Genomic DNA, 27245 nt, shown 5'->3' with positions numbered 1-27245 from the left:
CATTCTTGCTGGGCCATCTTGTATGGATTTCCTTGGTCCCTTTGCTACCAGTAAATCTACTATGTTGATTTTCTCTACCCTGTTTTCTGCCTGCAGTAAATCTGCCTTAGTATAACCTCTCTCTCCAAACCGGTGCAGAGTTTTCTCCTTTGCTTTATTGTAGCTCTGCATCGTGGTGCAATTGCATTTAAGGCACAATAGCTTTCCGAAAGGTATGTTTTTTATTAGGCTCAACGGGTGATGGCTGCCTGCATGTAAAACCGCATTGCCCGCTGTCGGTTTTCTATAGAGTCGGGTTAACAAGGTGTTATTTTCAATATATACTTCCAGAGCGAGGTAAGTCACCGATGTATCACTGATGTTACTTGTAAATTTCAGATTTAGTTCATTGTTGTTCAGCGAGGCAATGAACTCCTCAGCCGAGGAGCGGCTGCCATGCCAAACAACAAAGAGGTCATATATATACCTTGCCCACAAAGTTATTTTATCCATCCACAAGTCATTACTCTTTCCCCAGGCCACGTGCTTCTCCCACCAACCCACAAATAAATTTGCGTAGCTGGGGGCGAAGCACGTGCCCATCGCAGTACCGCGTTGTTGTTGGTAGAGTTGACCTGCAAAAAAAAAGAAACAAATTATATATATAAATATATACGTGTGTATATTATCTACTGGCGGTCGCCAGTAGATAGTTATAGTTAGGACCGAGTTCCCATAGGAAATCTGAAAATTCTATTTTGAATAACTTTGGCGCCAGTTGACGAATCCTCGCAAAATTTTCAAAACTAATGGGGCGCTCCGCTCAGCTCCTACCCTGAAAGTCTCGGGGTGATTCGTCAAGCGGGGGCTGAGAAAAAAGGGGGGTCCCAAAACGCGTTTTCCCCATGCATTTTCCCATTGGACCTTTAGTCGAAGGTACAGCCCGAACGGCTGAACAGAATTACTTGAAATTTGGCAAAGAGGTAGTCCTCAGGTCAGGCATGTGCCTTTTGCATATATGGTGTCAATCTGTTCAGTAGTTCCTTAGAAAATTGCAGTTAAAAGTACATAAATATCTATAAGCGCGCACGGTGCGCGCACAGTGCCGTGCGCGAGCGTAATTCTGATTGGTGGTTAGATGTCAGTCAACATTCGAATCGGTCGAAATCAGGAAGTGTTGGACTCCATTTTGTGTGTGACAGTGAAAAAGGAAGGTGGAGAACGTGAAAAGGGGGCATGGTAGAGAGTTCCTGACCCCCTAGCCTTTGTCAGGGGGTCCCTGAAGGATCCCGAAGGGTGAAAAAAACATTTTATTTTTTTTCAAAAAATCACGGGGTGCGCACACCGTGAAAAACCCTTAAAAAAAAAAAAGACATTTTAAACTGTTTATAAGTTTATAGAAGATATTAACTATGCTGTTCAACTTTATCCAAATTAAAAAAAAAAGAGCTGAGCCATTCCATATTACAGGATACAGTCAATCTATAACTATATACATAGGTAGTTTATTGTAAAATAAATATATAAAAAATATAATAATACATACATAAATTAGCATTTAAAAAACCTTACAAATTCACTTAAAAAACCATAGGTTTCACACACGTTATAGTTAGGAATTAGCATTTAATAAACCTTGCAAATTCACTTAAAAAACCATAGGTTTCACACATGTTATAGTTAGCTGGACATTTCACTCGTAAAAAACCATTGAAATTCCCCCGTTATAGTTAGTTCAGATAACTATAACTCACGCGACCGCCACTCTATCACAAGGATGATGTCATCAGTGATGTCATCAGTGATGTCATTTGAGATGTCATCAGTGATGTCATGAGTGATGTCACTGACCATGTCATGAGTAATATAATATGTGACAGCATCAGCAGTGGATTGCGGTCGCGCGAGTTATAGTTATCCGAACTAACTATAACGGGGGAATTTCAATGGTTTTTTACGAGTGAAATGTGCAGCTAACTAATAACATGTGTGAAACCTATGGTTTTTTAAGTGAATATATATATATATATATATTCCCTGAAAAAACCATAGGTTTGAGGGGTGTTATAGTTAGCTGGACATTATATTATTATATATATGCAATCAATGAAATGTGTCTCCAGAAGAGGGACACACTCAGACACCCGTGCATGTATAATGTTCCACTTTGATTTCCAAAAGGCTCTCATGACGCGTTTCGGCTCAGCTGGGCCTTTGTCATGGACCGTGAAACACTTTGGAAGCACCTATATATATATTTTGTTTTTAATATGTCCTCCGGGGTCCCCGCACATGGGCTGGACTATTCAATGCTTACGGCTGATGAGATTTCTCCTGGAAGAGAACTAGGATTACAGGTAAGCAATTTACCTTTCTGTATACAGCCACTCAGTTGACCACAAATTTACATCCAACCTACCAAAACAATCCTTGTTCTTCACTGTAGCTGTTCTCTTATCATCTTTCAAGAATTTCTTCCAGATCGTCAACTGACTCACAGAGTGTGTGTTAACAGGCAGCAGTGCATTGATCTATTTGTGCATCTTGAAGAACATAGCAATAATTTACCTTGTCTTTCTTTTTCTTCTTAGATTTCACATATTATCAGAGAAATTCGACAGTTCCAGCAGACAGCATACAAAATTGAACACCAGCCTAAGGTACTAAACCCCCATATCTCCATTGATAGAAATAAGTCAATAACCTTTATCCACGTTATTGCACACAGTTATATAATTCACATGATTACATCTACAGAACTGTATCATCCACAGGAGACTTTCACATCTTGCAATGTATCAATGTAGCAAATCTTAAGCAAATGTTTCATTAGCCAGGTCACATTGCAGTGCTTTTTTTGCACAGTATTTGCAATATGACCTGGCCACTGTAGTGTAGTTCCTATATCCCTGATAGGCTCTGCGCATTGGAATAACATACACTATAGATTTGACATAGGACTACGGTCAGTATGTCTCTATCGTGTATATTACACTTAATTACTTGTGTGTGCCAGCTAACTCAGAGGTCACTAGAAACTTCTCGAATATACAAGAAGGGATTAGTCTCTGACAGCCACATAAACATGACAACTTTGTTTCCTTTTAGAATCCGAACAGTCTCAGAATCGTGGAAACAATACATAACAGTTTCACTCAGTCAATCGTGCATGCTTCGTTTCTACAGAGTTGCACAGAAATAGAGAGATGGGCATTTCAATAAAAGGGTTTATTGAACAGTTTCATTTCTCATGCAAGAGATATGAATTGCTACAATCGTAAGACAGACTGCAAAGTACAATATGTACAAGGTTAGCAGTAAGATAAAATAATACTGCAATAGCATGGTTTGTAGCTATGACATATGTTAATCAAAATACATACATAAATAACATAAGCTAAAATGTGATACTCATCTGATGCTTGTAAATTGTTCTACCCCAGTGTACCTAACCTAAGTGCAGTACGAGGTTTGAAGTAGGTGCTATGTCTAAAGTATATGTATATTTTAGTTTAGCTAAGAGTTGCCAAAAGTTTCTCTAAGTTCTTAGTCAGCTCCATACCTTAGAACGAGAGAGGTTGGAATCTCTTTTCTGGACTCGATAGTCTAACCCCCCGCAAGGGAAGTCAGAGAGCACTGGAACTGGATTCTCTGGTAGGATGGCAGCGTTAGGTCAGTGCATCAGGCTGGAACTCGATCTCCTTTCGAACTTGCAGTGACGAATCGGGGTTGGATCGAATCCTCCGGGAACCGTAGTTTGCTAGGGCAAGTGCTGGTATATTTATACCTTGAAGGTGTCTAGGAATGCCAGTATTGACGTAAACGTCGGGCAGAGGAACGTCATGAATGAACCCCTAAGGAATAGATGTTCATGCATACTTATTGAGTTCTTGGAGAAATCAATATTCAAGCTGAGGGAGGAGGAGCCTAGAGCGCATCCAAGATGGTCGCGTGAGCACAGGGCTCCCCGGACCCTTGCCGCTCCTCGGAATTTATCCTGAATTTATCCTGACTTGGCTGACGGAATCTGGAAGGCGAATTCTGGCTGAGCGTGGACCTTCTTTCAGAAACCAAATCGGACCTGGGAATCCTGATCTACGGTGGTTGGAACTTTCGAGGCCCAATCGATGGCTGTGCCCGGTGCGAGGGTGACCTGTGGAGCCGGGGTGTAATTGAACAACAGCGGCAGCGGATCTGTGCCAGGGGCCGCTCCATTACTTTCGGTTTCACTTTTGGATCCCTGAGGGGCTGGAGATCATCACTGATTGGAGCGGCTGGGTGTTTATCTCCGCTGGATGCCCTTGTCTCCGCTTGCCACCAGTGTGTCCGTTGATTTTTGTTTCATCGCCCGGCCGCACCACGGTATCTGGTGCGGCGTCTGACTGAGTGGCCGGCACCCCCTTGACGCTGGGCCGGCGGTCCCCGTTGGTGAGCGTGGTTCTCATGGGTGGCAGGGGGGGCCCCGAGGGGCGTAAGACTAAGACATCCCTCCGTGGGGGTCCGGTCCAGACGAACAACATGGATCGCTATACTCAAGGGCGAGGGTCCCCTGGAGCGGCTGGAGCCCCCTCGGACGAGGCTGGTGGTGGCTCGTCCATGCCCTCGGATCCGTCCCTGCAGGACATTATGGGCGCCATTAACGGCATCAAGGAGACTATTGCTACGCAATACGAGGCCTTGGCCCATAAACTCGACACGGTGGCTATTGATGTCGCACTGATTCGGGCGGATCTCTCCAAGACCAACGAGAGGGTTCAATCGCTTGAGGTGCGGACGTCCACCCTGGTTACGGATGTGTCGGACCAGCGGGCCACTCTCGGCGACCTCAAGTCGGCCAACGATCTGATGGCCCGGCGGCTGGAGGACTTTGAGGGACGGGCCCGCCGCAATAACGTCCGAGTCGTGGGCGTCCCGGAGTCCTCCGACAACCACCCGGTGGATCTCTTGGTGGAAGAGCTTATCCTCAAGCATCTTGCCCCCGTCGGCCTGAGTAAGTTCTTTGCCGTGGAGCGGGCCCATCGAGTTCCGGGCGGTCGGCCGCGGCCGGGGGCCCCCCCGAGGCCCATTGTTGCCAAACTTTTCTACTACAGGGACCGAGATGTGATTTTGCAGGCCTCGCGGGCCCATGGCCCGGTCCGCCATGAGAATGCGTCTATTAACTTTTTCCCGGACTTCACCCGACTTGTCCAGAAGCGGGGGATGGGCTTCCAGGGGGTGGAGCGTCGCCTCCGCGACCTGGGTCTCAGATACTCCATGCTTTTTCCTGCTGGGCTCGGAGTGGAGCACGAAGGTCGGACAATCTTTTTTGACTCTCCCGCGACTGTGAGTGACTGGCTTGACTCGTTGCCAGGCCGCGGGGACCGGCCTGGGCCCTCTCCTGGTACCGAGGGTGGCGGGTCTCCCTCGGAGTGACTTTGGTCCTTGATTGTGCCATTCTGTACTGTTCGGCTGGGTTCACCTTCTCTTTTGCATTTTGTTTCATTATGATCTATGTGGGGGGCGGCTGGGGACGGGTCCCTATCCTCCTCCGGGGTCTTTCCGTAGAATGGGGTTTATGGGGCGACAGGCACACTGCAAGTTGGGGTGGTTTTTTGGGTCGCAGGGGTGCAGGGTGGGGGGAGTTGGTAGTTGGGGGGGATTGGGGGGCTTTGATTGGTGTGTTTTGTTTTTCATGCGAGGTATTTGTTCTGTTCTAGTCTTGGGCGTTGCGCTATCTGCTGGGGGACCCTTGATCGATTGGAGGGGATGGGGGGAGACGGGTTGAGGTTGATGTCATGGAACGTCAATGGATTGGGGGACCGTATCAAACGGGGTGTTGTGCTGCAGTATCTGCGACGTATGTCTCCTGATGTGGTGTTTTTACAGGAGACGCATCTGGTGGGTAACGTTTGTCATGCCATGAACAGGGGGGGGTACCGACTCGTTGCCCATTCTGGTTTCACCACTGGCTCTAGGGGGGTTGGCATTCTCCTGCGATCTTCACTTCCGCTGGAGATCACCAGGGTAGTCCCGGACGACAGAGGGCGCTATGTGGCTTTGATTGGGCGGTGGGAGGGGCAGTCCCTTTCCCTGGTCTCTGTCTATGTCCCCCCGGGCCTCCAGAACTCCACCTTTTCAGATTTGGGTCGAATGCTGCTTGAGCTTCCTGACAGTCTTCTGCTTATGGGTGGGGATTTCAATTCGGTGGTCTCGGGCGACCGGGATCGCCACCCGCCCAGGGCCCTCCCTGCTGCGCAGGCGTGGCTTGGCGGATTCATGGAGACCTTCGGTCTGGTCGATTGCTGGAGGTTAATGCATCCTACACAGTGTCAGTACACCTTTCATTCGGGGGCGCATGGGAGTCTCTCCAGATTGGATTACTTTCTTATGCCCGCGGCCCAGACTGCCCGGATTCGAGAGGTTAAGCATTTGGCCCGGGGTATCTCTGATCATTCCCCACTGTGGTTGCTTTTTGACACTGGGACGCGGTCTGCTGGGCGGATCGCCCCTATTAACCCTTGGTACCTGCGGAACCCCACGATCCGCTATAGTCTGGTCAAGTCGATTGACCAATACTTCCTTGAGAATGATGGGTCGGTGATGTCCGCAGTGTCCCTGTGGGAAGCCTTTAAGGCAGTACTCCGTGGGCATGCCCTATCCCAGATTGTGGCGGCTAAGAAGGTTAAGACGGAGGAGGTGGAGAAGCTGGAGACCGACATCTTGGGGTTGGAGGCGGCCTTGGAGACGGGTGTCTCTCCGGATGGGCTACATGCCCTCAGCCTGAAACAGTTCGAGTATAAGTCCCTTGTTACTGACGCTGCCCGGACCATGTATAGGGAGCAGCAGGGTAGGTTGTATGATGCTGGAGACAAGGCTGGTAAATTGATTGCTTGGCTGGATAGGAAGGAGAGAGTGAATCATGTGGTCCCAGAGCTCCGGGTTGCGGATGGAGTGTGTGTGACTGAGCCTGGCGAGATTGTGGAGTGCTTTGCTGACCACCTCCGGACGGTGTATTCCCCGGTGTCTGACAGAGATGAAGACGACTCTCGTCTTCTACTAGGGGATATTGTCCTGCCCGGCTTATCCGTCGAGGACCGTGAGCGGTTGGATGCCCCCTTGGCCGTCGATGAGATTGCTGCCGCGATTGGCTCCCTTCGCTCGGGCAAAGCCATGGGCCCTAATGGCCTGCCGATCGAACTATACAAACTACGCCCGGATAAAATCGCGCCCTTCCTTCGTCGTATGTTTCAGGAGTCGAACGAGAGGGGTTCCCTTCCCGCCGACCAGCGTCTGGCGACTATAGTCGTGATTCCTAAGGAGGGTAAACCACGTGACCGCTGTGCTTCATATAGGCCTATCTCCCTCTTAAACGCAGAACCCAAAATCCTGGCTAAAGTCCTCGCCAACCGCTTGCTGAGCGTTATCTGTGATCTGATTCATCCGGATCAATGCGGCTTCATCCCCCACCGTAATACCGCTCTTAATCTGCGGCGTCTGCACGGTGTCCTAGCTAGGGCGAAATACTTTTCTGAACCAGCCGTATTGGTTTCATTGGACGCCACCATGGCCTTTGATACCATCGAGTGGCCATTCCTCTGGGCGGTCTTGGAGAAGTTTGGCTTTGGGGAGGGATTTCTTAGCTGGGTGAAGCTTCTTTATGCCGGACCAATGGCTCAGGTGGTTGTCAATGGGCGGGCTTCCAGGCCCTTTGCTCTCGGGAGGGGCACTAGGCAGGGGTGCCCGTTGTCCCCTCTGCTTTTTGCTCTGGCCTTAGAACCGCTCGCCGCCTGGCTCCGCTGGGAGCCCTCTATCAGGGGGATCCGGTGGGCTCCGGGCTTCGAGGATCGGGTCTCGCTGTACGCGGATGATATACTTCTGTACCTCACCTCGCCGCGACAGTCACTCAATGTTCTCTTTGATGTCCTCACCTCCTTCGGGAAAAACTCGGGTTTGATAATTAACTGGTCTAAATCTTGTGTGTACCCTCTCTCCGGTGGCCCTCCCGTCTTGCCGCCTCTACTTCCTATCCAAACGTCCTCATCCGGCTTTAAGTACCTGGGGGTGTATGCTTCGTTGGACCCGGCGGTCCGCTATGAGCAGAACCTCCTGTCTCCACTCCGACGTTTGAGGGTGGATACGGCGCGTTGGTGTAGGTTGCCCCTGTCTCCGCTTGGTCGCGCGGCCCTGTTTAAAATGATGTCCCTTCCCAGATTTCTCTACGCACTACAGAACTCATTTGATGTCGTCCCGGTGGCCTACTTTTGGGAGGTGGAGAGCCTGCAGAGGAGACTGGTCTGGATGGGCGGGCGCGTATCGCTCTGGCAAAACTTACCCTCCCCTGGTACGACGGGGGCATCGCGCTTCCTGACATTAGACGGTACTACTGGGCCTCCCAACTGTCGGCAATTAACCATGCCACGTATGCTCCTGGTCTGAACCCGGCGTATGAGATGGATAAATTCCTGCTTCCCGGCGGTAATTATAACAGAGCGCTTTATTCCCGATCTGCCGGTGGTACCCTCACGGGCCCTACCAAGATTGCGGTAAGGGTGTGGAAGGCGGCGAATGTTGCGATGGGGTGGGGTGAGCGTTTAACGTGTGCTACTCCCCTGTTTGCCTCAGACCGCCTGGGGAGCCTTTGGACGACGAAAGGCTTTGAGCACTGGGACACGATCGGTATTAGCAGAGTGGGGGATCTGTGGGTTAAAGGTGCGGTCAAGACCTTCGCGGCGCTCCGGAGCGAGTATGAGCTTAGTGAGAGGGAGTTTTTTCGCTACGCCCAGGTTCGGCATGCCCTGCTCTCGGTCTTTGGGGAAGGGTCCACGGTCCCTGTTTCTTCGCCCCTCGAGGACCGCATACTCGACGGTCACGTTCCCGATAGTACTATCTCCTTGATATATAAAAAGTTGATAAATAATCGGGCTGACCTCTTGGTGCGTCTACGGGAGGCATGGACGGGGGATGGAGTTGAGTTGGACGACGAGGACTGGCAGTCCGCGCTGTCATCTCCTAAGGAGGTGGCCATCCCGGCCCGTCTCCGTTTGGTCCAGCTTAAGATCCTCCATCGCGTTTACGTGACCGGCCCCCGTTTGGTCTCGATGGGGTTTTCTGAGGACGGGCTCTGCAAGCGTGGCTGTGGGCACAGTGCCACCTTTCTCCACATCCTGTGGGAGTGCCGCGAGGTGGTGGAATACTGACGTTAGGTGCATGAGGTTATGGGGCGAGTCACCGGGGTCACGCTGTTGCCGGAGGTGCGTCGTTGTGTGCTGAATGTGTGGGAGCCCAATGACTATAATGCTGCCCAGACGCGGTGGGGTTCCCTGGGGAACATGATAGCAAAGAGGGACATAGCGCAGCTTTGGGGTTCGCAGCGGGCCCCCACCGTGTCTGTCTGGAAGGAGAACATGGACTGGTGCATGTTCAGGGAAAAGACTGTTTATGTGGCTCGTGGTAAGCCCGGGGCTTGGAACAGAATTTGGGGGCAGTGGAATGCGTATCGTGGAAGTATTTGTGCTCCCCCCCTGGTGGACACGTCTGATGTCGCCATGTCCCCCTGATCCTTGATGGTTCCTTACTTATTCGACACATCTGAGTATAGATTTGTATTCCCGTCTCTCCCCCCCGCCCTACCTCTTTGTTTCCCTGTTTTTGACCGCCATCGGGTGGTCGGATATGGACGTGCCCCTGCTGTGGCCCGACGCCCATCTTATGTTTTCTTGCCTCGCCTTTGTTTTAAGTTGTTATTTATGTTAAAAGGGTGTATCCTGATTTCCTCTATGTGCAGTCTGCTCTTCTGTATCGTGCGGAGCCCCGGTGGGCCAGTCATCTTTATTGCACTGTGTGATCTTTTACCTACTAGCGGCCGGCCCTGGTGGTTGTAGGCCCGTGATTGTAACCTTCTTTCTGCACAATAAAATTTTCAAAAAAAAATATTCAAGCTGAGGGAAATTCCTAAAGGCTTAAGGGTCTGGTTTTCCAAGAATTTGTTGTGACATGGATGGACGGATGTAGGTGGCCATGCCTGTATTTGGTGTGTACGGACAATGTGTAAATAAGGGCTGGATTTCTCTGTCCAAATAAGGGCAATGTGAATTGTACCTATATAAGGGCATAAATCGGGAAACCTATATACAGAATCTAAATCTGCACACAACACCCACTCCAGTTTCGTATGAACGACGTTACTAAATCCGAAATGTTCTAAACATATCTTAAAACAGAGTATTGCATGGGTTTGCTAAAATAAGCTAAAAACATATCTAAAACATATGTCCTAAAAATACATTACAAACCATTGCTTAAAGTGTTGTACATATTAAAGGCAATGTTCCATTCTAAGCGTAGGATCACATTGGAATGCTAAAAGAATTAACCAAAATATATACATGTGATGAAATGGCTCGTAAATACAGAAGAAAAAAGGGACTGAAACCATTCATATCAGGTTACACAAGTCAAAATGTTATTCATGACAAGGTGGCATATTGTCCCTGGAAGTGTTATCAAAGAATTCTGTTCTCTATGAATAGTTCTACTATAGGCAGATTACTGTGCCAAAAAATACAACGGGAAGGAAAAAAAATATAATCATAGAAAAAGTTCCAAAGTCAGTATCACGTTTGAAAAACAATGAAGGCCAAATTCTGAGTCTCTCCGGAACACTGTGTGCTTGAATCAATAGTCAGTGTCGGGGGATGGCAAACAAATAAAAAAAAATGTAATCCTGTAGATAACAAGTCATCTACCGTTGTGGGTGAGAGTTGGAATACCTCGTGTAGAAGATCAACAGCACATAGATGCGAACTATCGCCTTCAGCATGGGAAGCATCAGCAATGTCCGGATTGGATGTTACCTGCGCTCCTGGTGTTTCCTCTCATACCTCAGCAGTAGCCTGTTGTGTCTGTGAGATCTCAATGAATGCCACCATCAGGATTGGCAGCCGCTGGGGACAACACATAGCATGGGCCGTTATCGCGTCCAGCAGAGTATCGATATTCGTAGGCATGACTGATGGGAGTGTCAGACAAATGTCCAGCACGCATTCTTCTCCGCATAGCAGGCAGCGTAGAACAGGAAAGATGCAATCTTGCCAGATTGGTCTGAATGACAGAAACCAAGTGGTGTTCAATTCTCGTAGACGAGGTAAACCCAGAATTTGGACGATGCGCTCACGACACTTCATCTCCAATAGAGTTCTTTCCATGGTGAACTGGGTGTCGCTGATGATTTGGCTTGCCATATCGTATCAGTAGGAGCAAAAATAGTATCCCTGCAACGAGTGCTAAAAGGAGCGGCAGTCCACCAAACACAGAGTGCACGAAGTTTGGAAAAATTCCGAGGACTGCTTGAAAAGGTGCTAACAGTCCTGCACACACGTTCTTAAATACATGTACAATACCGCTCGTATCAGACATGTTTAAGATACGACCTAACATTTCTGAGAAATGCACAGGGCAGTTTGTATACAAAAGGACATGTATCTCTGCAGAAGTCCTTGCGACTTGGAGATCATAGGTTTCTTTGGCAGAGGTCAATGGCACAGTTTTTTGTAAAAGAATGGCTTTCATTCTGCTTAGAGTATCAACTCATATAGAAGAGATATTCAGTGAAGGCCATAAAGGCGACTCCCTGACTATGTCTATTTGGGGAAACAAGACCTGCATGCAGCAAGTGACGCTGGATGTAACCGTTACTAGATATGGGATACCTGGCAGCATGCCACAGCAGCTGTGATCATTCAACATAATGTAACTCCCATTTGAAAGTTGACCAAAGATTGGATTAATCACTGCTGCCGGTGAACCATGCAGGTGGCAGGATAAGTTTGTAGTGGAACCGTCACAGGCACTGTGTAAATTAATACCCTGACAAAGGAGAGAACCGCTTAGTGCGTGTTCACAGTTTTCACCGCTAAGAAACACTTCACGCCCCCCACTCCAACATCTGTGTGTGTGTGTGTAAGGTAAATCCCAGGATGTCTTGATGTATTCTTTACCCAACCTTTCATATTTGCCTGGTGGTATATTTTTTAGGCAATACCGAAAATGGAAAGTTGTAACAGGCAGAGTAATCTTACCATATATGATCCACTCAGTAGCTAGTTTTTCTGCCACTGTGAATGGTAAATTCTCCAGTTTTTCAATGCTCAGCACCGTATAGTCTGTTCCCCTTTGTGCCAGTTTGATCTGTCTATCAGTGAGATTGAATTCTGCAAACAATGACGTAGTATTGATTAAACGCCAAGGCACATTGCCAGAATGCAGGTTTTGAAGCGTCCAGCCTAATAGCATGATAGAACGTAGCTGTGACTGACCATGTTGCAACATGACCAAGTCTTGTTCCATGATGTCTATGACAGAGGATACAATGCTGTTCAAAGAATATATCCTGGACGACAAAGTTGTTAACCCATTGTCTACTACAGAGAGAGATTTCTCTAAATTAATACGATCAATTTCGCGTTTTTGTTCTGCAGTCTCTGCTTGGGTGACCTTCCATGCTTCATTATAAGCAGCGTAGATACCGGCATATATGAAACGTTTTTGACGCGGTTTTCTTGGTCCTAGCAAGAATTCCCTAAGGTCTGCGCCTTCTTGAAGTAAAGTTTAGTGTTGTTTTACATCCTCTAGTGTAGCTTTCTGAAGCCAATCAAGGCAAAGTTTCCCTACACTGTAAGTTGTTACTACCCCCGGATGCTGTCTTAGGACATAACGTGGGTCTGGCCTATGAAAGGTAAAACCTTGTGTTTTTGTTCAGGAATCTATCTTGACAGTTGTTTGTGTCTAAAGGCCAGAGCAACCATTTTTTCCATTCAGGATCTGATCTGTTATTATTCAAAATAGTATGTACGTCGACCTCCCAATGTGTAGTGCTTTCACTTGTAGGTGCAGGTATGGACGGAGTGTTCATGTCTTTTATATTGGCTATTCCAAGGCATGATGTTTGTTGGACAGTGTCGTTCAAAAACATAATTTGCTCAGGGATGACAGTTGGGCAATAAAGGCTGTAGAATAAATCTGTTTGGTATTCGTTAACATATTTTTCATTCCTGTCTTGTTGACATTCTTAAAGTAAAGTGTCTCTGCATTCAAGATATTAAACCCTGAAAAATATAGAAATTTCATTGCAATTGTTTTCGAGCTACCCTTTGGTGGCATAGGACAATGTTCCCATTGGTTATACATAAATACATTTCTAGGTGTTGCAGAATTATGCAAGAAATTATGACCATAGTGGTTATAACAATACAATTGTTCATAGTCTGATGAACCTTGTAAATATTCATTATTAGTGAATGCAGTTGACATCTCTAGAGCAGACATCATATTATTAACAGTCTCGAAGTCCCAATCATCAGTAAAGGTACTTGAGGTGATAAAGTCACTTAATGAAATTTTAAATAAATGTGGAATCTTCAAAAGCTCCGACGGGCCAAAAATGACTTATTCGGTTTTGTCCCAAACTATACCATCAGATAGAGGAATCACTGTGATGTTCACTGCTGACAAGTCTCTTGCTTCACGATGGGATGATTTGTGTGGCTGGAGAAGTAAGTTCACTCTTTTACTTGCTGTGTCCATTTGAATATATCTTCCATTAATTAGCATACCCAGAGTTATGACCAGAGCTAACTAAAGTAGAAAGAAGAATATTCCCAAAACAATCCATACTTCAATTCATGGTGAAACCAGATAAGTTTTTTCCAGTAGATGTAAAAAGTCTGTTGCTTGTTCTGTGTTCGTTTCAGGCTCATTGGGATCCTCAGAAAACGTGTCAAAGTTCATGAAATAGCCAGAAGCAGTTCTGTCAATGGTTGGAATTGCATCCGTCTTTGATGAAATTGCTGGAACCAGTTGATAATTTGTTACTTCGTTGTAAACAGGTGTATCTGGACGAACTGTTATTTGGGTCTCAAGAGGTACAAGGTCCATAGCATTGTTGCTTAGTCCTCTATTTCTTACTGTTGAATCTTCAAAGGTGATGAGTCTCTCAGTTTGAACCTCTTGGATTGTAGCTAGAGGAGTGCGTCTGCTACATTGGCGGAGTCCACTTGGCCTACTGTTCATTATCGGCCACATAGTGTGGTTTGATCTGGTCGATGGACACAAATCTTTTCTCCTTTTTACCAACAAGGGGCGGCAAAAGTACTGTTCTTGATCCGTGGATTGCTAGGACAGGTACTGGTTGTCTGTATGAAGGCCCAAATTCCTTCTTATCCGCGATCTTTTCTCTGACTAGATCCCCAAGCTTTGAGATCCAGACAGGCCTTGCTGGGACGGCCGGATTTTTCTCAGTGGTGGTTGGCTTCAGGACCACTTTGCTTTGTTGTGTTCTTAGTTCATTTAAGTCCTGTAAAACAGCCAAACGATCTTTGATATCAAATTGTTTGTTTTGCACCACTGTGCCTTTCATATCTAAGTCCAGAACCAACATTCTAGTCCCAAACAGGACCTCATATTGAGTGACACCCCCTAGAGAACTTCTTGGCAAGTTGTTTATTGCGTGCTGGACCCCATATAAATATTTGACCTACCCATCACCCGAACCTAATACCCTAGCTGGTTTATGTCCCGGTTTTTTCTTTCCACAACAAAATTTCCCTCAGGATGGAATGGAGAAGAATACCGCAATGCCACGCCCAGACTGGCCACGGCTTCTTTGTAAGCCCTAGAGCTAAACGCAGGACCCTGGTCAGAATGTAGTGTGCCTATTGCGTATGTGCCGATAAAGACTCGCAAATCTTTTATAACACTTCGAGCGTCAGCCAAGCACTGAGGCCACATCCATAGAAACCTAGACTTAGTGTTTCTGGGATTACATTCGTCCATGAGGACGCATGTATATCGTTAGTCTGATGCTTTCTAACAATGGTGTCTGAACTGGGCTGGCTACATTGTAGTCAGGTGTCTGGTGGCGTTCTGTACTGCGATCTCTTTTGCACGATATACAGTTATTAATGAAGATGTGAATGAGAGTATTCATCCCTGGCCACCAGTTCATCTCTTTTAACTCTAAAATTGTCTTTGAGATCCCCTGATGTATCAGACCCTCTCCCAGATGCACTTCATAAATCAAAGCTGCTCTACGTTCCCTGTTTGGAATTACTCTATCCCCCACTTCAGGGATTCGAGCAAACGGAACGCCATTCGCATCAATTATATATGAGTACTTGAGTGGAAACTTTTTAGGTAATGCCGCACCGCTGCCTTTGCTTGATGCATTGACAGCCAGCATTATTTCACTGTCTATTTTCATTTTTCAACGAGTGATTACAGCTACGGAAGCCGTTTGCACAGCCCCTTTCGCGGCTTCATCAGCCAATGAATTCCCTTCAACGTGAACGCCATCACGTTGCTGACTCAGCGTGTGCATCACGTGAGTGTTTTGTAGTCCAATTCGCAACTGAACTACTTGTTCCCAAAGCAATTTGTGCTTGATTGTGCCACCTTTTGCATCTTTGAAACCATTTTGAATCCAATTCTGTAAATATTCATTGTAAGATTGAACACAGTAAAAAGAATCGCACACTATCAGTGTGGGGAATTCGCGATCTGTATTTTCAAGTGCCATCTTAAATGCTTGTAGTTCAGCTCGCTGAGCTGTACAATCTCCTAGAGATTGGGTTTTTGTGACCATTGGTCTGAATTTGCCATCTCGCATTCGACCTTTAACGATAGCACATGCTGCACTGTAAGCTTGTTTACTCCCCATAGCGGGCTGTGCAGATCCATCAGTATAAATTATAAATTCGTACTGGTCAAGACGGAGAATTTCAGTAGGCTGAGGACATTCGTGTTCATATTGCAGGAATGCTTGTGTTTTTAAATATGGATCAAAAACTTATTCAACATCAGTTGCAGCAAGAGAATTAACCCATTGTATCCATCTCGGATGTAAAGCTTTTGCATTTGGAATGCTAGCCTTTGTAACTGCCTCTAGGGCTGGTACGGGAGTCACAACCATAATATGTTTCCCCTGTGCTAGGGTTCTTTCTTTTGCTACAGCGGTTTGAACTGCTGTCAGAATTTTTTCTGTAGAAGTGAATTTCATTTCTGCTTGTGTATACAATTGGGATTTGTATGCAATTGGTACTTTTTCACCTTCGTTAAAAGTTAAGTCGGTGAATCCGCATTGACCCGGAATTATTCGGATCACTAAGATGCGTACGTTTATGCGTGTTTGCAAGTATTTCGTTGCTAACATGTCTGTTTGGAGTGAACGCAAAATTTCTGTATGTTTTTGTGTCCAATGTGTTATTTTAAAATCAGGTTTGGTTAATTCGTAGAGAGGTTTAACCCTTTCTGCGTAATTTAAAATGTAAGTTCTTCCAAAATTCAGGAAACCTAGAATCAACTGTAAATTTCTGAGCGTTTTTGGCGGTTGGAGCAGCGCACACTTTTCTGAAAAGTTGGCTGCCAGGCTTTTGCCTTCACTTGATTGTTCATATCCTAGGAAAAGGATGTTGAGGTGGGCAATTCTTGACTTTTTAAAGTTGAATTTGTAACCCTCTGAGGCGAAGCCCAATATTATGGTGCTCACGCTAATCAAGTGCCTATCCAGTTCATCATCTGTCAGATATATATCATCGACATATGACAATGCCTCATCATCATAAGTTTGAAGTAACTCTGTTACCCTTACTGAGAATAACCCTGGACTGTTTTTGAATCCCTGGGGCAGTCGACAAAATTGACGCTGTGTCCCCATTATTGAGAAAGCGGACAAATATCTACTTTCTGGTGCAATATTTTGACAAATGAAACCATTTAAAATGTCTAATGTGGTTTTATATTTGTTATACACAATGTTATTCATTAATGCTGTACCATGTGCATTTTGCACTGCAAATGTTTTGCAACAAGAATTTAAGTGTCTGTAAATTAGACAATATGTATTGTCTGGTTTGGAGACAGGAAACAAAGGATTGTTCATTGATGAGGTGCAAGTTTCAATCACCCCCTGATATTCAAGTTGATCTAAAATCTCCCTGACCTGTTTTTGAGCTTCTTGCTTAACTGGGTACTGCCTTTGTGCAGTCAGTTGATTTTTTAACTGGATATTATGGTGAGGTGAGTCCTCATCCCATCCTACATGATTTTTATACAGTGCTGGGGCGTGGGCTACTGCCCATTTCCTGGCTAATGTATGTTTTAAATGAACTGGAACATGGTTGGAGAAGGCAGGCATAAGGATTTCCTCGCCATGTGGGCACTCCCTGACAAATTTTGGTGGCCAGCCCTGTTCTGCTAGAAGTACATCATGATGACAGCTCGAAATCAGAGACCTACACAAAGCATATCAAATAAAACTGAACTGAGCAGCTGTACTTCAGGAAGAACATTCTGGAAGATCTTGTCAGAGCTCAAAATTCTTAAAGGGACAGAACCGTGCTGACGTCTCCATACCTAAAATATATTCTTTCCATGGCTCCTCCATGGCGATTAGAGATAGTATTAGCTTGCAAATATGAGAAGGCTCTCCTGCCAAGGAAAGCGATGCATGTGGTGGGCTTAAAAGTATGTGATATGCTGATAGGTATTTATAGCATTGAGAACACCATGGCAATATCCTATTTTGTTTTAAGGGAGTTGTTATTTTCATCAATTTTATGTTGCCCTTTTTGCCTGAGTCCATTATTTTGCAAAATCATACTCTTATTTGTTTTTATTGATTTTACTTAGTTTTTTTCTATCTGCGTCAAACTGTGTATTTTTCCTGTCTGTGTAGCAAGGGCCTGGATGGCTTCGATGCTCTCAGGTTTGAATAGATGCCTGCTTGGTTTCCTTCTCCCTCCGCGGAGTGCATGATCCCGCTTTCAAATAATTTATGTCTTCATGAGAGTGAAAATGAATGATTTGAAAGTAAACTTCAGGAGACTTCTTAGAGTCCTTCTAAGCAAGGAAGTGTGTGATTCCAGGTAAAAGGACAGAGGGCCTGATTTGCAAAGGTAAACTTACACTTTTGTGGAAGTTTAAGATTGTTTGCTATTCACAAAGGTATTTTATTAGTTATTAGTAGCATCTTTATGACTGCGGAGTCTGCGCACATAAAAATATAGGATTGTCCTATCTTTTTATGTGAGAAGACTCCGCCCAGAGTCTAACATGTTACCTTCTTAAATTAAGTTATTTTTTTTGCTCCACTGTGAGCACAGCTATTATTACTAAAAAGCCAAAACGCATTTGTAATATCATAAATGGAATAATGCATTAATTACTTACTGGTAAATGCATTACTTTGAGTGATTTCTTTGCCTGCATTAACTTCTCTAATGAGAGGCACTCAGCCTCGCAGACACACGCTCCAATCAAAAAGACCGTACATGACTCCCTTCCATCATTCTGTTTTCATTGACTAGGCTCTATCCCTGTAGGTTGCCCTGGTCAGCATAGGGTGGAAGGGTAGGTACAAATAATCTGGGCAGAGGAAGCACTTTGGAGTAATGCTACTACCGATAAGTAACTGTAGTATTATCTCCACATGCTCCCTTTCCCCCCCAATTAATTACCTTCATGAGATATAGAAATTTATATTCAGACCAGGACATCAGAGATTAATCATACATTTTAATTGATTATTAGTTCCTCCTCTATTTACAGCATAGATGACACAACTTTTAAAACTTAAACCAAAAACATCTTGGAACTCTATTTCCTGCAGCAGTCTGTAATGTCTAACAAACGTGGAAGGGACTGCCCAAGTAATTGCCATGCAGATTTCTGACGAAGAAGCTCCATGTGTCTCAGCTAGTTTTGTAAGACATACCTCTTGATCTGCTCTTTACTCCAGATGGAGGAGATCTACTAGACGTTTTGTAGACTAGAGCAATTGTAGACCTATTTAATGGCTCTATTGAAGGTTTTATGCCCTTCCTGATGGACCAAAACCTATCAATGTGTCTGCATCAAACAAACTGTTTGTGTCTGCAGCTCTCACCACCACTATCCTCTTTTTTTAAATCAAAACTGATCATTTGACATTGAGACAGTGACGACTTAACTCTTCCTGCATCTGAGACTCTGGATAAAATACTGGCAGGACAATTTCTTGTTTGTTATGAAAAACCAACTTAACTTTGGAAATGAAGGAAGCACCTAAACCTAGGATAACTCTATCCCTAAATACCCATAGGAACGAATATCTAAAAGACAGAGAGCCGCATTCGCCCAATTGCCTTACAGAAGTATAGCAACAAGAAAAAAAGGCCTTCAATGTCAATAGCCCAAGATCCATGGACTCCAAGGGCTTGAAAGTTTGAGATCTCAATGCTTGCAAAAAAGTAGCAAATGCCAAGCCATAAAGATGAGCAGGGGGAAAGACCTAATATTACTGAAACCTGTGACTGAAATGCTCACTGACCCCCCTCTGGATTCCCTGATGGACTCTAAATGCCTTAATTTCAACCCACTATATCTTGAGATTTTAAGTTTAAGACCAAGATTAAGGCTATCCTGAAGAAACTCTAGGATCTGAACCAGATTATTAGCTGTCTACCTGTACACCACTGAGTGAAAGTACCCCAGTGTTTCTTAGAAGATGACAATGTAGATTTTCTGCTGGACGCCTGAATAGAAAAGGTCAACCTCTCTAATAAACCCCTAATGACTAGCACAGTCCTCTCAATCTTCAGGCCAATTGTTTGCGCTTCTTCCAACTGTTAAACTGCAACAGAGGAAAGGACAGAGGAGATGGATGCAACAGGAGAAGACACTCTTTGCAGTTCGTTATCACTGCCAGAGTGAGCCAGGTGGAATGAGGCCAGGCTGGTGCAATTAGGATCACCTCCAATCCCTCACCTCAACCCGATCAAAATTGTATGGAGTAAGGGGGATGGGGTAAGCGCATATAGAGGCCTCTCCAGCCAAGGGCATAAAAGTATGTCTAGGTTCCAGGCCTTTTATTCCTCCATCCTGCCCAAAACTGCCCTTGATATATATCACTATCAGAGATGAAATGTTGCTCTAGGTCCACTTGAAAATGTGTTCTGCTATCTGAGATATAGAGCAAGCCTTTGTTCCTCCCATCTTGTTGAGGTGAGCCTTTGTGGTATTGTTATCTGTCCTGTTGACAACTGCTCTGTTTGATAGCGGATGGGCAAATGTCTTTAGGGTTAAATACTGCGGGCCCGATTCACAGAACTAACTTAAGACAAAATCCTAAACTTACTACCATTTTGGTATTCACAGAAGGCACTTACTCATTTTGGTATTCACAGAAGACACTTACTCCCTTCGGTATTCACAGAAGTTAGGAGTCCTAACTTTAGGACTCCTAAATGCCTTCTGTGAATACCGAAAGTCTTAAAATTAGGATTTTTCTCAGTTTAGGAGTCCTAAAGTTAGGACTCCTAACTTTACTACTACTAAACTGAGAAAAATCCTTATTTTAAGACTTTCGGTATTCACAGAAGGCATTTAGGAGTCCTAAAGTTAGGAGTACTAACTTTACTACTACTAAATTGAGAAAAATCCTAATTTTAAGACTTTCGGTATTCACAGAAGGCATTTAGGAGTCCTAAAGTTAGGAGTCCTAACTTTACTACTACTAAATTGAGAAAAATCTTAATTTTAAGACTTTCGGTATTCACAGAAGGCATTTAGGAGTCCTAAAGTTAGGAGTCCTAACTATACTACTACTAAACTGAGAAAAATCCTAATTTTAAGGCATTCGGTATTCACAGAAGTCATTTAGGAGTCCTAAAGTTAGGAGTCCTAACTTTACTACTACTAAATTGAGAAAAATCCTAATTTTAAGACCTTCGGTATTCACAGAAGGCATTTAGGAGTCCTAAAGTTAGGAGTCCTAACTATACTACTACTAAACTGAGAAAAATCCTAATTTTAAGGCTTTCGGTATTCACAGAAGGCATTTAGGAGTTCTAAAGTTAGGAGTCCTAACTTCTGTGAATACCGAAATGAGTAAGTGCCTTCTGTGAATACCAAAATGAGTAAGTGCCTTCTGTGAATAACAAAATGGTAGTAAGTTTAGGATTTTGTCTTAAGTTAGTTCTGTGAATCGGGCCCTGCCTGTTGTTCCTTCCAGTTGGAAAATCTGATACAATGTTTCGCAGATCAACTACCCTGAGCATGTTGGGACTTTATCCAGATTCTCCAGTCTAAAGCATTGGCATCTGTCATCACTGTCACTTGCTCCTTTTTCTCAATGGTACTCATTTCCAGATGTTTGAAGTAGCCGTCCATCATGCTTGCTCCTTCTTTATCTTGGCAGACATAGGAACTGTCCGCATTAGGTCCTGGCACACTGGTAACCAATGATCCAGGATATATCCCACCATTTTGTTTACGTGAAACCTCACCCATGGCACATGAACAATTATTATGCCATATCTCCTTGAACTTAGAACCAATCGGCTATTGTCGGATTCTCTTAATTCTTTAGGGCCTGGAGATGAGAATTAATTTTTGTGACTCTCTTATCGAGAAGTGTTAGTACTCCCGTCCTGAACCATGCCCCCAATAAATGTGTGATCCCGGGCTGTGACTAGGTGGGAAAGTTTATAAGGACTCCGTGTTCCCTCAAAACCTTCAGTGTCTTGCCCGTTTGTAGATCCACTGTCTGAAAGGATGTAGAGACTATCAAGACAGTCATCCAGATATGGAAGTATCGTTACCCCCTGCAGATGTTAAGAGAGCCATCAGAGATTCGAGCACCTTCGTGAACACACAAGGGGAGGATTTGAAGCTAAAAGGTAACACTCCAAATTGGAAATGGTCCAGCACAGCACTTAGAAACTTCTGATGGTTCAGATGAATCAGAATATGAAGGTACGTGTCCTGCAGATCTATGGTTGTGAGAACACCTTCTGAAACCATTGGGATCACATACTGTAGTGACCATTTGGAAAAGGATGGTCTTGATCCAGAAATGTATGTTACTGAGATCAAGTTTGGTCAGAAAGGTGTCTGTACTTGCCAGACACCTTTCTGACCAAAAAAGGAAGGAAACAATACCTTCTCCTCTTTTCCCAAGAGGGACCGGTAAAATAGCTTTCTTGTTAAGTAAAGCCTGAAAATCTGACCACATCATTTTTTTTCACTAGGTCTCTCGGGATATTAGTTGTAATAACGCCTGACCTTAGTTGTATGAAATTGAATTTGATTAGGTATTCATTCCTTAAAGTGTTCAGTACCTTCTTCTGTCTCTCTCCCAGATCCTGTAGAATTTTAACTATCACCCTCTAACTGGATCCCATATCGCGAGAGGAGGGTAATTGTTCGGAACGCTGTTTAGCCGATTAAGATTGACTTTACAAGACTTCCTGGGCTGGGATTTCTTTCTAAAATCTTTTTCAGGATACTCCTTGTATTCTCTATTCCAAGATCTAGAGATCTTGGATGAAGAACCCTTATAAGGAACAATATGCTTCCTATCCTTATGGGTTTTTCTGATCATAAGATCAAGATGTTCTCTGAAAAGATTCTTACTCTTGAAGGGATCATGAGAAATGAGGATTTTTCAGAAAAATCTATTTTACAGAGATTACGTTAGGCTAGGATGGGTGCTTCAGAAGCTAACGCTTTTGCCCTGATGACATCCGATGAAACATTAGCTAAAAACTTAGCTTGCTATTCCTTCTGCAGAAGGATCTCTGAACAATCCTTATCTTCTTATATCACCTCCGAAAGCATTTTGAAACCTTGGAACAACAAATAAAAGGCGTAGGAAGCATAAGTCACAGCTATTAAAGATAAATTATTAGCCAAGAAAGACTTTTTTAGTGCACTATCCACTTTTCTGTCAATAGCCTCAGTGGGCATGCAGTCATCTGATTGATAGCTGTCATGCCAAATAGTGGGGCCAAGATTGAATCCACCTTGACCATAAGGCATGACCTCTTCCCCATTCAATAAGGCATAGGTTTTTCTGTAAAAACTTTGGCACAGAGCAGTAGTCAATATTATTTTATTATCAACTCCTTTATTCTCTTATGGAGTGGTAGGGATAGCACAGGAGACTTCGAATACTGAAGCAGTCCTCTTCATCGATGTATTTATCCGACAAGGTAGCACTGAGTGCTCCATGGCAAAATCAGTGTTAGATTCATGTGATTTGTCAGGCGTTTTTTTCTTATTTTATTCTTAAGTTTACTTAATGCCTTTGCTACAGCTCATTGCCTGTATCTGAGAGGCTGTAAGCAATGAAGGGTTATCAGGAGTCTTAGACTGCCTATGCCATCTACTGAACCCATGCCCCCCTCCCCAGAAAAGAGAGAGGAAGATCTTACATTCTTTCTCTTCTGGGTCTTCTTAACATTGCCCAAGTAAAAGTGTGAAACAGACACTCCGTGAAGTCTAGCCCCATTTAAATAAGACTCTTAACCAATAACCCAGTGGAACACAATGACCTATGAAAACTACGCAAAACTTTTAATAGCCACCTGGGGCCTCATACCTGCCCATCCGCTATTCTTTCTTTCATTAGTAGGTGCCCCCGCCTCCCAGTTAACTGGCATCGTCTCCTACTATTCGGCACCCGAAAGAAGAAGAGGACGTATGCGCTGCCCCTTCGTCTCGACGAAGAACCAATGCTTCTCGGCTAACTCCAGAGCACTGCTTCAGAGTGATTGCAGCATGTCCAGCTGCAGGCCTCCCGCTCCGCGTGGCGGACTGGAAACACAGAAATGACATATATTACAATACTCTGAAGCCACAACTCAGTTGTGACCTAAGGAGGCATATATAGATCAAGACACAATGAAAACAGGAGGATTGGAGGTTGGAAGGGAGTTAAATACGGTCATTTTTGATTAGAGGGTATGTCTTCGAGGCCCAGCTCCTCTCATGAAAGTAATTAATCAGGACAAAGGGAGCACAAGGAAGTAATGGAGTTGCTAACATGTTATATTTTTACTGCTCTGGCTTTAAAATGCATCCCATTGGTTCTCTGTAGGTAAGGGCCTCTTTTGGCATGGTTACCCCACTTTTTGCCTGGTATCTGGTGCAGCTTTGACAGAGAGTGTGCTCAGTTCCTGCTAACCAGGTCCCCATCACCCGTGTTCTTTCCCTAAAGTGTACAATTGCTCCACAATTGGCACCCCCTTAAGCATCTCCTGTAAGTCACTACTAAGCGGTACCCCTGGTACCTAGGACATTGGACATATAAAGGGTCCTTAAGGGCTGCAGCATGAATTGTGCCACCCTAAGGGACCCCTCACCAAGCTCACGCAAACTGCCACTGCAGCCTGCATGTCTTGCTGCAGAGAAAACTGAAAGAGTCGACATGGCACACATTCCTATGTGCCATGTCAGCAAAGCACTGCTTTGTATAGGTAAGTCACCCCTACGGCAGGCCTTCCAGGCCGAAGGCTGGGTGCACTATACCCATGTTAGGGCCATCTGCCTGAATAGATGTGTTGCGGTGATATCTAAGTTCACCCTTAGATATTACAAGTGCTCGGGGAAGCCATGACGATGACATGGGCTGGACACTCGTGATTACAAGTTCACCACATGATGGCTTCACTGTAACCCAAGGTGTTTGGTACCAAACACCTCGTCTTAATAAACCCACAGTAATGCCAGTGCAGGATTTATTGATACATTCACACAGAGGGCACTTACCGAATACTAGTGTGTTGACTGACTGGTCTCAGCCAGCCAGCCACCATCAACAGGTTATTGTGGAAATGTGCCTTTTAATGAGCACACCGGTGCAGGGATCACCCTTCTCTGTCCACGGGTCCGTAGACCAACAAAATAAAGATTGGCACTGAAGCTGGAATTCAAATAACACATTTATTAATCACTCATGAGTGGGACTACATCCACACAGCACTCTCAAGTGCTGCCTGAGGTAGTACATTGAATACACAGACCATGGTACTTATATACAGAGTTTGTTTCAGAGTAAGCATGAAGTTACAAATAGAAGGTACAAGCCTACACAGGAATAGTTACAGCCAGACATGGGCAGATGATTTATCACTTATTCAGCCAAGTGGGAGGGAGAACAGAACTGTTTACAACAGCACAAATGATTGACAGTTACATCTTTAACCATGTGCATTTGAGCAGCTACAGGCCTTTTCTCAGCACATACATTGCTTTGTCTCATTACAGAAGGATTTAATTAAATCTGATGACACAAGCAGAATAGAAGAGCAAGCAACAGTGAAGACGAAAGAATTACATAGCTATCAAAATGGATGCCACAACCAAGATCGCTTCAGCTTATGCTAACGGAAATTGTTTCAGATTTTCACAGACGACCCTTTTAGCATATGCTGAAGACATCTTCCTATGCTTTTGAAGGAGTACGAAAAATATTGTGGATATCAATCTTCATCATCCACTAATTTCCTGATTTATTGCTCGGCAGGCATTTATATTCTTAACATTCTGTTTAGTCGGTATGCAAGAGGTACAAGTTGAAACACAAAGGGAACAAAGCATTGGGCCACATTGAATACATAGGCAACAAGTGAAAAGAATCGCAAAATTACATTTATACATAGGGCTGATAAAAGTTTCCAGCCCCATACAGTAAACATGTCCATAGCCATCCATGTCCCTTAATCCTGGTGGATTTCAGTGGCTATTCCAAGCATCTTGGAAATTGCATCAAAAACAGAAGGGGCGTGGTCAGGGATATAAATGCAGCAGCTACTCCCTATGATGCAACATGCACCACCACGGTCGGCGAGGATGACATCAAGAACCATCCTATTTGGAGGGCCACAATTCTCACAATTTAACGTTCCTCTGTGATGTTACCAAGCGCCATTGTTGTCTGATTGGCTACAGCCTTTACAACTCGTGTCAAACATCTGATCTTTCGACTGTTTAAGGCCACTCCAACAAAGAAGAATAGTCCCAAATTAAAGTCAATATACTGCTGTAGTGCAGTATCTGTTTGATCCACCTCATCTTTATTTATTGTCCTCTTAAATCTATTTTTGGAAATGTCATTAAACAGTTTATAGTCTATATGATAGGATGCAGGTGCTAAGAACACAGGTGGAGGCAAAAAGGATACGTAGCAACTTCCTGACCACCCAATAGGTAGATGGTAATAACCTTTACTTCCACAAATGAAATAGGTGTTGTGTGAAGATAAAAAACTGCTATTGTTCATTCCAGTAATATTCAACACTGAAGTACAGTCACTTTTTCCCACAGGAATATTGCCAATACTGCTCATGCAGAGATTCACTCGAGCTCTAGTAACAGCGATAACAGGAGGTCCATTACCCTTGATGGTTTAAGTGTTGGGGAAAACATAGTGTGTGGAGGAATTTCCTCAATGATACTCCTCCATTTTTCATACAGTTCCTTTAGCTTGTGGATCTCCTTCCTCATCAGGGTAACAGACTTTATTCACCTGAGCATTAAGTCTACCTACATCACAATTAGTAATATTAGTGATATTAGAAGCCCACAACAGTGCAAACCAGGTTCTGCAGGAGCCATTATGTGAAAACGGCAAAGGAATAAAAGGTGTTTCTCCCTGTTTCTGATGAGCTGGCATCATTCCACATACCCAGCAGTTGGTAATGTTCGTAGCATTGTGTGTATGGTACAACATCTGAATAAAAGTGTTATTGAGGTAGGACATTCGTGCTTTTGCTCATGATAAGGTAGAGTGAAATAGTGATGTTCAATGGGGACAGGAGTAGTAGCAGTCAATAGATTTCGAACAGGAGCTACTTCTTCTACAACCCAAGTTATTGTAGCGATGACAACAACAGTCAAAGTGAGTCCAGTAACAATCATAGTTTGTTTATTACAGATTCTCGCAGCAGCCGGTTTCTTGTCCTCAAGCATATTCATTCCTTTGTCAAACAACAAAGCAGATGGTACCCTATGGTCCTGGACGGGCGTTGATTTCTTCACTAACATTGAGACGAGTAGTCACTAATAGACTACCCCCCTTTGAAGTCAGTCTTTAACTACCCGGGACAGTGGCAAACAGTCTTTTTCAACAAAGTGTCTTTCCTCCTAGGTCGAAGGTGATATCGGGATGTACCAGGGATTGTGTGGTCCGGGAAAACTTCCTTAGGTCCTTCGGGTGATGCAGCGCTTCCTTTCTCGGGGACCAGAATATTGTGGCGATCTGTCAGCGCAGCTGGGCTCACTAGGTCCTGCAACACTTTTCAACAGTGTGTTGCACGGACCCAGTTCTTCCGATTGGTCACTCGAACTGCAGTCCTGGTAGCTAGTAGCACCTGCTCAGGGCCTCGCCATCTCGGTGCTAGGGAGTTGGTCCTCTGGAATGACTTTATGACCACAAAATCACCAGGACACAAGCAGTGGCCTTCACCTTGCGA

General features: G+C 44.6%; 1 protein-coding gene across 1 annotated transcript in view; it reads left to right on the top strand.

The window, feature by feature from the left end:
• RASGRF1 (Ras protein specific guanine nucleotide releasing factor 1) overlaps positions 1-27245 on the top strand; it is a 727100-nt gene that overhangs the window by 665904 nt on the left and 33951 nt on the right. The window contains exon 26 of the mRNA XM_085644699.1: positions 2571-2639. Coding sequence (XP_085500825.1) covers positions 2571-2639 — 69 coding nt within the window. The remainder of the gene's footprint in view (positions 1-2570; positions 2640-27245) is intronic.

The sequence above is a fragment of the Triturus cristatus genome, chromosome 3_1 (assembly GCF_964204655.1).
Source record: "Triturus cristatus chromosome 3_1, aTriCri1.1, whole genome shotgun sequence".
NCBI lineage: Eukaryota > Metazoa > Chordata > Amphibia > Caudata > Salamandridae > Triturus > Triturus cristatus.
The sequence above is the reverse complement of the archived record's forward strand: the minus strand, read 5'-3'. Positions and strand labels throughout refer to the sequence as shown.